Source organism: Oncorhynchus masou, chromosome 29, assembly GCF_036934945.1.
Source record: "Oncorhynchus masou masou isolate Uvic2021 chromosome 29, UVic_Omas_1.1, whole genome shotgun sequence".
Classification (NCBI taxonomy): Eukaryota; Metazoa; Chordata; class Actinopteri; order Salmoniformes; family Salmonidae; genus Oncorhynchus; species Oncorhynchus masou.
This window is the reverse complement of record NC_088240.1, coordinates 61,339,232-61,353,011: the sequence shown is the minus strand read 5'-3', so window position 1 is coordinate 61,353,011 and position 13,780 is coordinate 61,339,232. Positions and strand designations below refer to the sequence as shown.

General features: G+C 41.3%; 1 protein-coding gene across 3 annotated transcripts in view; it reads right to left on the bottom strand.

Moving 5' to 3' along the window:
• Window positions 1–13,780, bottom strand: part of LOC135520181 (diacylglycerol kinase beta-like) — a 58,496-nt gene that overhangs the window by 20,525 nt on the left and 24,191 nt on the right. For all 3 annotated transcript variants that reach the window (XM_064945544.1, XM_064945543.1, XM_064945545.1), the window contains 6 exons: window positions 13,046–13,119; window positions 12,288–12,362; window positions 10,607–10,692; window positions 9,320–9,409; window positions 8,828–8,988; window positions 3,980–4,044 (listed from right to left, as the gene is read on the bottom strand). In XM_064945544.1, coding sequence (XP_064801616.1) covers window positions 3,980–4,044; window positions 8,828–8,988; window positions 9,320–9,409; window positions 10,607–10,692; window positions 12,288–12,362; window positions 13,046–13,119 — 551 coding nt within the window. The remainder of the gene's footprint in view (window positions 1–3,979; window positions 4,045–8,827; window positions 8,989–9,319; window positions 9,410–10,606; window positions 10,693–12,287; window positions 12,363–13,045; window positions 13,120–13,780) is intronic.

The following is a 13,780-nucleotide window of genomic DNA, read 5'->3' as shown; positions in this document are numbered from 1 at the left end:
TTAGGCATCTAATAATACATTGCAATTTATCGCCCTGGCCACATCTGCAGTCCTCATGCCTCCTTGCAGCATGCCTAAGGCACGTTCATGCAGATGAGCAGGGACCCTGGGCATCTTTCTTTTGGTGTTTTTCAGAGTCAGTAGAAAGGCCTCTTTAGTGTCCTAAGTTTTCATAACTGTGACCTTAATTGCCTACCATCTGTAAGTTGTTAGTGTCTTAACGACCGTTCCACAGGTGCATGTTCATTAATTGTGTATGGGTCATTGAACAAGCATTGGAAACAGTGTTTAAACCCTTTACAATGAAGATCTATGAAGTTATTTGGATTTTTATGAAATTATCTTTGAAAGACAGTCCTGAAATAGGGATGTTTCTTTTTTTACTGAGTTTATAAAGAGGGGTCTTGTTTTTTTGTTGTCCAATATCGAAATACAAATAATCCTAGATTCATCACAATAAATATACTGAAGTAACAGAATGGCTTGTAAAGGGATATGGTCCTATCAATTGTTATAATATAGGGACAACAATAATCAGACACATACAATCTAAAGACTATCTATGTATTTAATGTACATTATTTCCTGTCTGTTATCTCTCACCCTAGACGTGAACATACTGCTGGTGGGAAGGTGTGAGAAGAAAACCGTGTAACCAGCTGGTGGCTCTGCAGGGGCTATGGGTGCTCGACAGAAGATGGGGGACACAACAGGGACTAGGAGACTTTTGGAGGAGTGATGGGGAGTCAATATGTGGTTGGGGTCTTGGACAGTAAGAGCTGCTGCTACAATGTGAGAAATCAGAGGGCATTGAGACTACTATAGAGCTTTCATCTACAATCTTAGAACAAAAGGGTTTGATGGTTGTCCCTATAGGAGAACCCTTTATGGTTCTAGGCAGAACCCCTTTTGGTTCCGTGTATAACCCTCTGTGGAAACGGTTCGACATGGAACCCCAAAAGGTGATATCTGGAACCCAAAAGGGTTCTACGCCTTTTCTTTCTAAGCCTGTATAGAAGTATCATATGAAATATTACATACCAACCAGTTTGAATTAGAGTTTATGGAATTTACTGAAGAAGACTGGTGGCTCACTTCTGAGGTCCAGACAAGTGTGAAACTATGTTTATATAGGATACGGTTGTGTGTGTGTGTGTGTGTATGTCCATGCATTAGTGAGTGTGTGTGTGTTTGTTTATCTTTGTGTGTACAGTATATGTATGCGCTCACTTGCCTGCGTATGCGCATGTGTGTGACTGTGTGTACATTCACGCTGGGCTGGGGACAGGGCCACAGGTGAGATCTCTCTAAATTACACTCACAAGTGGCCATTAATTATAGATGACATCCTGGTCAGACAAACGATTTCATCCTCAAATGAGGTCCGAGGGCAGCATCTCTCCAGGTCCACAGGGGCCCTGCGGGGAAGCGGTTTGGGAGTGTGTGTGGCAGTGTGCGAGTGGATCCAGTGGGCCCTGCACACACGGCAGGCTTTGATGAACACACTCATTATGCTAAAGAGCGCTCCATGCCTGGGCTTCCCTGTGCCTCCAGGAAAGGTTAACGCCGGAATGGTTCAACAGAACAGCCACAGGCTACATAAGGGAGAGTGGTAATAGAACCAGTGCTTAAGACAGTAGTAGTATTAGACTGCCATACATCATATACATACCTCAGGCTTAGAACACAGACCCATGTCGGTGGCCATTGAACTGTTGCTAACAGATTATTGAAATTGGCTGAAAGTGTAACTGCTTTTGAGGGTACAAAGGCATAGACGACGACAAAGTCTATCTCGCTATAATCATGTATTTTTCTTTCTCTCCATCCCTCTCTCTCTCTTTCTCCCCCCCTCTCCCTTACTTTCTCTCTCTCTTGCTGAGGCAGAGATTAGTGTGTAATTACATGGGAGATCAGTAACAAGAGAGAGAGAAAAAGGAGCAGTATGTTTGAACTAGACAGAGGGAGGTAGTGTGTGGCGTCGTCACGGGTCGACTGATTGTCTTACTTTTAATCCTCGACCTCATTATCACCTCTTGGTCAGGCTGCAGTCAGTAAATGAATCTATCTGCCGATGTGTCAAATCTTCACACATTCTCCCTCATAATCACCCAGAGGTGCCAAAACAGAGAGGGAGTCACCCCCGGCCTGGCCCCAGCATTCATTACATTCATCAACCAAATCCCCTCATTCCATAATTTAAAAAACAATATGCCATTATTTTGTTGCTAATTAAACCTGATCAAATATGTATGTCTTCTTTAAGGTCAACCCGACGACAAATGTAATTGACATGCTCTGAAGAAAGAGAGAGAGACAGAGAAATAAATGAAGAAAGGAGTGCAGAGTCGGTTGTGATTTCGATGGGGGGGATGCTTCTTCCACTCATTGTAACCTAGTAGCCTCCGGTGCCAGGCCTGATAGCTGCTGAAAGACTAATACAGTAACTGAGAGATGGTGAATATAGCTGATTTGGAAGAGTCAGTGATGTGCAGTTCAACTGTGACATGTGGGAATGTGTGTCAGGCTGTGTTTTTGAGTTAAGACTGCTGTGCACTTTCATGCGTCTTGGTGTTGGCTTTACACAGGCCCAAGTGTTCTATCCTGTACAGACAGTGTTCTCTGTCTTACACCCGCTATTGAACACTGTTCATACACTCGGAAGGAAATGGCTCCATGATAAGTTGCATTCTACTTGCAATGGACATGAGCCCCTTGGACAAATCCAACAAAATATACGCTACCTTGAAAAACTATAATCATGCATTATTCAATTGGCAAGGATAGTGTGTAATAGAGAGATCCTAAACCCATTCCCTCCTGTAAATTATTCATTGAATTCAAATAACAGATGGTATCATTTTCTTTAAATATCTCAATCATTTTTCACATGGGCTTAAAATGGTATAAAACAATATATTTGATGTCTTTGTATACATTATTGTTGTCCTGTGTATTAATACAGCCATATCGTGTTACTGAACAGTTTGGGAATGGAGAGTTAACTTAATGATTCAAAAATATACAGTGTGGCTAAACCTGTACCTTCAATGTATGGCAACAGTAGCATTAGAATATGCCTAAAACACACATACAGTTCAGTAAAAACACAAACTGCAATGTTAAGGAACATTTGAGTTCTCTCACATATATCTCTTTGCACTGCAGCAACCCTTGCAGACCACGTAGCCTAAACAAGCCTTTGGATAATAGTTTGCTGTTTGTTGAACTAAAGTCAGAGTAAACATGATAAATGAGTACAAATGGGATTATTAGGAGACTGTGTGTCATCACTCCGACACACGCATGATGTCAAACTACCCAAGCAAATTCAATTACCCACGCCATTACTCCCTACTGCTGGTGGAGACGTATTGGTCGTGTTAAATATTGATGGGAACATAGATGCCACATTTGTTCATCTCCAAAGGTGAACACATCTATTTAAGGTAATCACAGATGCTAAGTATGAGACAAGTCCATTTACTGTATCAAGTGACTACTGAAAAAAGAAGAAGAAGAAGAAGAGTCTATTGCAACGAGGGTTCCGGCCATGTTTTTAGAGCTTTCTGACTTGGTGAGTATTTCTGATCATAGATGTCACACTACCAAAGGTTTTGAATGCCACTTTTTTCTCACATATTGCTAAATGAATGTTAAACTTCAGAACCATCCCTAGTATGTTTGAACTATATACTTTGACAGGACCCACTGTATACATTGACCAATCAAACAATCTAAAAGTCCCCCTTGTACCAATGCAAAATCCTCTCGACTCATACATATATTTGTAGTAAACAAAAATAAATTCATTAAGATATGGGCTAAAGTACGAGGAGAGAGAGAGAGGGAGGAAATACCCGTGCTAACCACATACCAGTTAGAAGTGGCAGCTTCACAGGTGCTGACAGTCAACAGGGGGGGGAGGAGTTAACATGCGGTGTTGGTGAAGTGTTGGTTAAAACCCAACAACACATACCTGCTGTTAAAGCGTTCAGGGTGCCTCTCCCTCATCATGTGGAACCGATGTGCAATGGAAGCATCCTAAATAAGGGAGAGAAAATAACATGGATTCAGCAATGACTTTTATTTTGATACTCATTTATACAGTGGAAAGGGCCTATTAACCAATGGACACCAATGAACACACCTACTCATTCCATTTTTCCACTTTGTGGTTGCTACATGATTCCATATGTGTTATTTCATAGTTTTGAGGTATTCACTATTATTCTACAATGTAGAAAATAGTAAAAATAAAGAAAAAACCTGGAATGAGTACCGGTAGGTGTGTCCAAACTTTTGACTGGTACTGTATATTATGGGTATAAACCTATATAAATATTTTCATTTTGAAATAAGCTACACAACTAAAATAGTTTAGATTTCTATTTGGGATATTGTTATTTCAATTAATTAATTGATGAGATATAAAGATGTCGCAAAATACAGGCAAGATGTTGGTACTAAAACCAATACGATGGCTTTTTAACACCAATTAAAGTCAACTTCTTCCCCTCTGGTGATAAGCAGCTCAGCCAACTTTCTATTGCACCCAAAAAACGACACATATGCCTGATGCATATTGATATGCCTAAACAGAACCAGGGTGTTTTTGAATTCCTGGCCAACTGGAAGGCGGGCGGTGGTTGAGGTTTGAGCCAGGGATGAGGGTATTGACAGAGAGCTTGACGAACAGCACGCCGTCTTTCCACACAGGCTAATTAATTAAACACACATTGCTAGTAATCACAGCTCCCAACGTACAGGATGCTGCCGGCTCCCCTGGCAACCAACTTGTTCTCTCTCTCTCTCTCTCTCTCTCTCTCTCTCTCTCTCTCACTCACTCACTCTCTCTCTCTTTCTCTGACCCGGGGCTAGAAGTCTACCACATTGGTAGACTCACTGGCAGTGTTGGGTGTGAGTGTGTGTGTTTGCGTGCAGGCATGGGTGATGAGAATGACAGACTGTGAGATTGACAGCTACTCTATTAATCAAGAGAATCTAAGGAGTAAGTAAATCTGTGCATGTTTGTTGAAAAATCTATGTGTTCTATGAAATGCTACCAAAAAGTATACTACCCCTGGGCCAGAATTGACCAAGGTCTTTGTGAGTCACGATGATTGCAAAGTAAAAACAACAACTGACGAACAGTCTTCAACCACAAAAAGGGGAGAAAACTTCAGGAAACTTTTAGGGTTTGTTCCTATCCCCCCACTTGAGCAATCTGTTTTGACCCGCTCCATGTTGAGTGGCTCTATTGAAACGCCAGCCACAGAGAGGACCCCCTGCTAGCTCTCAGTACAACATGTAGGAGAAACCAACAAAAAAATCAATGCCGTTTTCTTGATGTCTTTTCAAGACGCTGTTAAATAAAGACCAAAGAATTTCCAAGATCCCCGCAGACTCTATTTATCTTCAACATGAGCCAGAAGAGGTGAGATGATGGATATATCTGAAAGATTGGAACTTGATTTTCTTACAAACAGGACAATAACTGAAAACGAGAGAGCGAAAGGAAGGAGGAGTTGTTTGAAAATATACTGCAGCTCAGAAACCAGGGAGGATCCACTTCAAGTAACCTCCAAATTGAAGAAGGTACACTATAACCCTGTATACGGTATGTTGAATCAAATCAAAGCAAATTTTATTGGTCACATGCACATATTATGCAGATGTAGCGAAACACTTATGTTCCTAGCTCCAGCAGTGCAAAACAATACACGCTAATCCAAAAAATACAAATAAAGGAATTAAGAAAAATAGAAATATTAGAATGAGCAATGTTAGAGTCCGGTATGTATAGACATTGGTGTGTACAGACATTATGGACAGTATATGAATGGAAAATGTGTGTACAGTAGTAGTTATATAGGACATACCTTGACTAGAATACAGTATATACATAAGAAGTAGATAAAACAGTATGTAAACATTAGTAAAGTGACCAGTTATCACTGACTATGTACATAAGGCAGCAGTCTTGAGTACTGGGTGTTAGCCGGGTAGTAACAGTGACTAAAGTTCAGGGCAGGGCACTGGGCAGAGGCCAGCTAGTAGTGACTATTTAACAGTCTGATGGCCTGGAGATAGAAGCTGTTTCTCTGTCCCAGCTTTGATGCACTTGTACTGTCTCCAGATTGTGGCGGGGTGAAAAGGCCGTGGCTCGGGTGGCTAGGGTCCTCGATGATCTTCTTGGCCTTCCTGTGACACCAGGTGCTCTAGATGCCAGCACCCTCTGGAAAGCCCTGCAGTCACGGACGGTGCAGTTCCAGGCAGTGATACAGCCCGACAGCCCGACTCTCAATGGTGCGCCTGTAGAAGTTCCTATACTTCCTGTAGAAGTTCCTGTCAGTCTCGAACTGTAACTAGATGGACTGCTACTGCAACTACATTCCACTAAAGCTACTTTGTCACTTAGGGCCAATGTAATGTAGAGCAAGTTCATATGTACATTAAGAGGACATTAACAGTAGATCATCTGAACTGATGATACAAACATCAACCTCAATCCCCAAACAGCAGTAGGACAATGAAGTCTCTCTCTCACGCTCCCTCTCACTCATCTTGGGGCTGCCTTCAAATAATTACCATTGTAAAACTCTGGCACCCAAATTAATACAGTACATGTGTAATGTAATATGCCCTCATAGCTCAAAGTTTAGTCCAATTATGAGTGGTGCTCAGGCAGCTGATGACTCTCCTTCACCGGGAGAGTAATGACTTTGACATGCGAGCCTGGGTCATTAGACGAACTGACTGCATCATCTTAGGACCTCCTCTGTGATTAGGTCTGTCCCTCAGCACACTAAGCCCTGATTGAGATCATTACACTTCACGTCACTTTAACGTCCTCATAAAGGGATGGCGCCATTAATTCCATTCAACTGGAAGGAATGGCTGGATTGGAAGGATAGGAACAGGAGGTGTGCTTCAATAGTTGACGATGTGGTCGGATGATGGTCTATTGGGAAGACTTTATGACTTGAGTTTGGTGTAAATCTTGTAAAAATGGAAGAGGAAGTTGTAGGTGATCCTAGTACTTTGTGAAGTTTGACAGGAATGGTACGTTTTGAAATATACTCTCCCCATCCAACACTTTTACCCATTCATTCACCGACCCCTGGGCTTGTACAAGTTCAAACAGACGCCTTTCGGTTTGTGCAATGCCCTAGGCACCTTTAATGCCTGATGCAATGGCAGGTTGATGCTTATTGTCATGAATCTTGCCCTGGAATCAGAAATTAGCCATTTCCACTAGCTGCAAAGTCAAAATTGGCTATATTGTAAAAATTCAGGACAACAAAAATGATATTTTTTTGTCTTAATTTAAGGTTAGGTTTAAAATCAGATATTATGACTTTGTGGCTGTGCCAGCCAGTAACCTTTCTGCAGAGCTGCCTCCAATGCAATAATGCCAATAAATGCCAACCTGCGACGCAATGCTTAGAATTGTTAAGATTTAAAAAAAGTTCACACTGTACATAAAATGTTTGAAATCCAAGAATAAGATGCTTATGATTACACTTTTCTGTGGCTCGACATAGTGAACCCTTTTGGTTACTATTGATCCTCCAAATTTGACTCTACAGAAATGTCATTACAGAAACAATCTTTCTTCATCTGCAAAATCTCTGAGGTAATTATTAGCTTGACTTGTTTTGTAATCTTTATTGTATTCAGTGTTTTTTCCCCCAATGGAAAGCAAAATTTGATGTGAAATGTGACACAAAATATATCACACTCAATTCCATGGAGAGCTCAGAATCTTCCTAATCCCGGGTAAACAACTTCATTTGTCAACATGTTCGTTAGATATTAATCCCACTGTTAGAAGGCCATGAAAATAGTGTTGTTGTTTGCAATGGCTTAAAGTAATACTTCTGCTAAGGCTACTACTGTTGTTTGGTAGAAGGGTATTGCAATATCTGTATATGCATTCCGAAAACATGTTTTGCCTCAAGCCATGACGAATATTGAGGAATTATGAGAGAAATGATCTTTATTTATTCTAATGCTTACAACCCCATCGTCTGTTAAGTGGACCTACCTTCGTCAATACGGGAGAAAGCAAAGGCATTTATTTGACTAACATTTGTAAGGACATGCATCACTCATTTCCCCGTCATGTTCGAATGTCACAACACCAAGATGCCGGCGTCTCCCAACCTGCAAATGTCAATTACCATATTTCCCCTGACATTTATCAGTAATGACCCACATGAGCAGGGTGTAATCAGTGTCATTATGTTGAAGATGGACAGAGATGGGCCTGACTCTGCTGTAGACGAGTTTAAAGGTGCGTAACACCACGCAGATGCACAACATACTACATATTCTTCAACCAGAGGTGATTTAAGTTTAAGCACATCTCAATAGAGGCTTATTAACTAGCATTTGATCAAAATGAGTAAGATTACTCAGAAGAACATATGATTACGTTACTGCTTTAAATTCGGTATACAGTGTTATCCAATTGAGGAATATATAGATTATTTGATCGAAATGGATGATTCACGATAAGCATGAAGTTGTCAGCCTTGTTGTTTTAGGTGAGAGCCTTAGATCTAACATGGCCCCTCTCCTATTGACTAGTCCAGTTTGTAGAATCACTGTTCTTGCTCAAAGGGATACGTTTTAGATATTTAGATATGTGTTTACTTATCTTAAAAGCCATCTATGGACATGGAGCGACTGCAATCCACACTTTCATTTTGTTCAAACAGCCACTGCCAGGATTTGCTAGTATTAGGAAACACATGTTTTGAACCGCTTAACTATGCCTTTAATGTGATAAATGCTCTGTATATTAGTGTAGGCAACTCACCACCCCAATGGAGAAATAGTTGTTGACGATGTTGTAAGGCACAGGGTCTCCCCTCTCTTCTTTGTCTGTGGGTGTGACGTCAATCTTCCAGCGGTCCAACATCACCTCAGAGCTGTTCTCTATGTCCCTCAGGATGTTCAGAATGCTCTCTCCCTCATAACCTAACACAGAAACAACGTAGGTTAGCTTATGTCGTAGATAATACCTCAGAACATAAGCTAAAACACAATATAGTATAGGCCATAAGTATTTTAATATAACATTATTCTCAGGACTTTTAGCTATTCTAACTATTTATTTATACTGATTTATTCCTACTTGAAAACATAGACAAAATAAAATATAGTCAAATCTAAATTCAATATCATGAATCATGTAATTGGACCAAAAAAAAATAGAGTACACACATTTATGTTTCCTTCATTTAAGAGGAATAACATAATTCATTTAACATTTTTTGCACACTTTGGGTCATTAAATTGCTAAACATACCTCCTCCCCATCGCAGACACCTTGCCAGGTCATTTCCTGTTCCAAGGGGAAGTACACACACAGGGGGGTTCCTGTCCAGATTGGCCTTATCTACACAAGAGGTACAAACAAAAACATCCTACTTTAGTATTGCTACTATGCCATTTATCAGACACTTATCCAGAGCAACTTACAGTCAATCAGGGCTCCCGTGTGGCGCAGCAGTCTAAGGCATCACATCTCAGTGCTAGAGTCTCACTACAGATCCTGGTTCGATTCCAGGCTGTATCACAACCGGCCATGATTGGGAGTTCCATAGGGCGGCGCACAATTGGCCCAGCGTCGTCCGGGTTTGGCCGTCATTGTAAATAAGAATTTGTTCTTCACTGACTTGCCAAGTTAAATGAAGCATTTTACGTACGGGTGGTCCTGGGAATCAAACCGACTATCGTGGCGTTGCAAGCTCCATGCTCTACCAACTGAGCTACAGAGGACCACACCCCCACATTCTGACCACAACAACTAAACTGAACACGAATCCACTTTAATATACTGTATCTTTATTTGATTTGATTTCACTTTGATTTGCCCAGGTCTCTGAGTAAAAACAAAAACAAATCTCAGTCAGTGCAGCACGGTTATCTGACCATCACTCAAATTTAAAATCTGTGCAAAAACAGATAGACCTTGACTCGACGTGAATGTCCAGTCTCACAGGCTATTTCTGGAGTAGCATTCATTCTGTCCATGTTATTACTTCTCTTTGTTTTGATTGATAAAAAATTGAGGCAATTTTTAAAAGGCAGAACAAGGAATATGTCTTCAAGAAAAAATTGACTTCAGGCAGGCTGTTTCTCAAATGACGACTAATATGCCGATTTTGAACTCACATAATCACCCTATTTTACCTCCCTTGAATACGCAGGCTTTGGACGTAATGAAAATATTTATATACAAATCATAAAAGTATATTTGATGATTTCTTGCAAAATAACGAGAGCACTGTTTATTTCAGCAAAGTAATACAACATTATAATAATCAAAACACACAAAAGATTTTACAGTACAGCACAAGGTTTTGAAGAGAGCACGATGAAATGTTAAGGAAAGGGGAAAACTGTTATAATGCAAAACGTTGTTATATTTAGAATGTACATACAATTTTTATTATGAAATTGTGAGGACCAAATTCATACTTAGGGCTAGTTCCATTCATCCCACTAGTATACTCACTAGTGTATACCAGGATGTGTTCACCAGTCTGTTCACCAGTGTAACACTGGTGTGGCAGTGGAAGTGCACACTCACCTATGAAATCCAGAATCCAACCGACTGTCCCATCCCCACCACAAGCTAACACTCTGAAATCTGGGACCTCTCGGAAGAAATTCAACCTTGAACACAACCAAATAAATCATATACACAATACCATTCATGTAATGCATGAAATAATCCCCTTTCAGAGAGAAACATAATATTTTCTTTATCTACTATAAATTCATTAAAATCTTTAGACATTCTGCCCTGAAAGAATGTACTATTTTGTCCAATAGTAAATTGAACTCAAGGCTATCTTATTCAAAGGTACTGGAAGTGTTTGATCTCCATACTTATCCCTATTTTATCTCACATCTATACTGTAACTCTGATGCACTGAAGCGGCTCTACAAAGGCCCCTATAATCTCACAAAATAACACAGATCACATTGACAATTATTCCTTCAGCCAGCTAGTCTGTTCAGAGGCTAATCGGATCAAGATGGCCAATGTTCAGTCCAACTTCTTCCGTTCCTTCACAATAACAAAGCCCTAACTGAATGAGGGAGCCTCCAAACCTCATATGGCGGATAAATTATTCGCTCAATTACTCTCCAACTGGGACTGCAAACCGTATTAGGTGCAAAACAGACGGCCGCGAACATGAAAGGCAACTTTGGGGATATTTAAATACCAAGAAACAAACACTTAATTTGGGCTAATTGCGTTAGCGCTAGTGCTAATTGACAGCAGTGTGTGCAACTGCCTCAGCCTGCTAGTGGCCACGGTGACCAGTCACCTTGTTAATGCCAACCGCATTACATACACTTCACCAAATATTAACAAGGTTACAGCCGGGCAAGGTCATCTGGAATGTTCCCAGCTAAAGATAGAGAGAGGCTTCTTCTGAGCGCAACACGTCTCTAAGAGCCTCGTAAATAAACATGGCCTTCCCAGCCAACAAAGCTCCAAACACAGAGAATCAACAGCGAAGACACAATATAGCCGACAAGGTCAATTTCAAATCTTCCGACTGTGTAAGATAGATCTATGGAGTAAAGCCATTGTTTTGCCCCTCTGGGCCACTGTAATTATGAGCACAAACTAAACCGTCTACAAAAGTTTTTCCTCTTCGCAAACCACTTACATTCTGCTTTCAAAACCTAATCAAAATCAAGCAACATTAGAGCACGGCAGTGACGTGTTCCTGCATTTCAGAATGCTCCCAAAGTCATGTGTCTAAAACAAAAGGGGCGGAACCTTGTGCATCGACATGACCTGCTCATCTTCTTAACCATAGACACGGATAGTCCAACAACCCCAGACCCATGCCTGTGCAGCCTACAGCGGTATGCGTGATCACACATCAACATGCCTCGCGTCACTCACAATATATCGCTATTGCCACCCACTGTAACCACTACTAGACTCAAGCACAGTGTTGTTGTCTCACTGCTTGTGATCTCTGATCTCACCTCTCAATCACGTCTGCATATGAATCCTGATTGAGTGAGAGGCTCAAATTGAGAGACCTCCCTTGCATGAGATGTTGGATATTATGACTGGGCAACAGCGGAATACATTAGGGCTTTGTAAACAGTCGCTCATCCACCACTCTGATTCCACATGTAACTTGAGGATAATAATGATAGTTGAATCATGACTGTAGAGTGTTCTGTGCACTTTAGGTGATGTTGCGGAGTCTGTGTGAGATGATTAGAGCAGAACTTACCCAGGCATTGGTCCGTTCTTGGCCAGGTTGTATACCTGCCGAGGGTTTAAGAGGTACTGGAATTTTCTGTAGATCCTGGAGGAGAGGAGAGGAGAAACAAGGAAAGGAAGAAAGAAGAGGATGAAATTGTGACAACCAGCAATACGGTGTTGAGTTGACCCACAGAAACCTAATGAAACATCTCCCCCTTACAGCTACCACAGAACATCTGGAGTGTGAAGAAAAGCCCAAATGCAAACACTTAACTGAAATGTGATCAACTGAACCCCTGTACATTGTCTGTATGCCGTTTTGCTACAGTATGATTGACAGCTCCAATGCCCTATCCCAGTGTCATTGTCAGCAACTGGGAGGACTATAGGAAGAAGTCATTAGAAAGACTAATTCATTTTAATTTACATTTCATTATATCAACTGGCTCAAGTCATGTTTTGATCTCATCATTTAAACAAATGAGGACTGGAGTAATAAGGAGTAGAATGAATATGTTCAGTAATAACCCAATTAGGCCCTGGGTTAAAGAAGGAGGTCTAACCTATACACTGACCACCAGGGATGTGACAGTCAATGACAGCGCCATCTAATAACCTCTGCTGAACCAGGCAGGAGTCCGTAGGTACATGTTATTGTGTTTCTATTTGACTAACTAAACCTTGAGCACTCAGTGTGCAGCCGGGTTACGCAGCTCTTTGATTGAAGAGCAGTTCTGAGAATCGCTTTTTACAGAGAGGTAGAGCGTGGGGAGAGAGTGTGCTTACCTGTCGCCCTGCTTCCCTCCACTCTTGGGATTCACAAACACTAGCAGAGGATGAGTTCCCTCTATTGTTGTGATCTATAGGAAAATATAGCAAAACAGAAAGCGATTTCAGTCCAATTGCTTATAATGTAGTAGGGTGATCTTACGTTGAAGTATAGCGTAAAATCATTATTATAAACTGTGAATAAAAAATATTTATGTTTATATATATTCTAGTTACTGGTATCGACAATTAAAAGTTCAAACATTTCTCATGTGAACCGCAGACAAAACCCAACAAAATCCCAGGAAATCAACTGAACAATACCCCTCCTAATTCAAGTTATAACCATCACCATCTCCTGATTGGGAGAAGCCGTTTGAGTCTTGAGTGACACGGGGGCTATCCTTAGAGACAAGCCCCTCTATCGCTACCTCTGGTAGAGCAGTGGCTAGAGAGAAGCAGTAGGCCTCTACCACAGAGGAGGCAGCCAGGGCTGAGGCGAGGCATAAACAAAACAAGCCCTAATCGCAGGCTGTAGCCTACGAGTTGGCCTTCCTGCCGCTCAGTGGCGGGCGGCGGTGACAGTGCGCCCGTGCAGCTCCCTGACACAGATGAAGCTCTTAACTCTCCGTCTGCTATCCCAGCAGGCCGAGCGGTGGATTAATGAGCTCCCTGTCCAGCCAGGAGTGATCCATTACTTCCTCTAATTATAAATAATAATCCTGATTATTATGCTGGTTAGCCGGAGAGGGC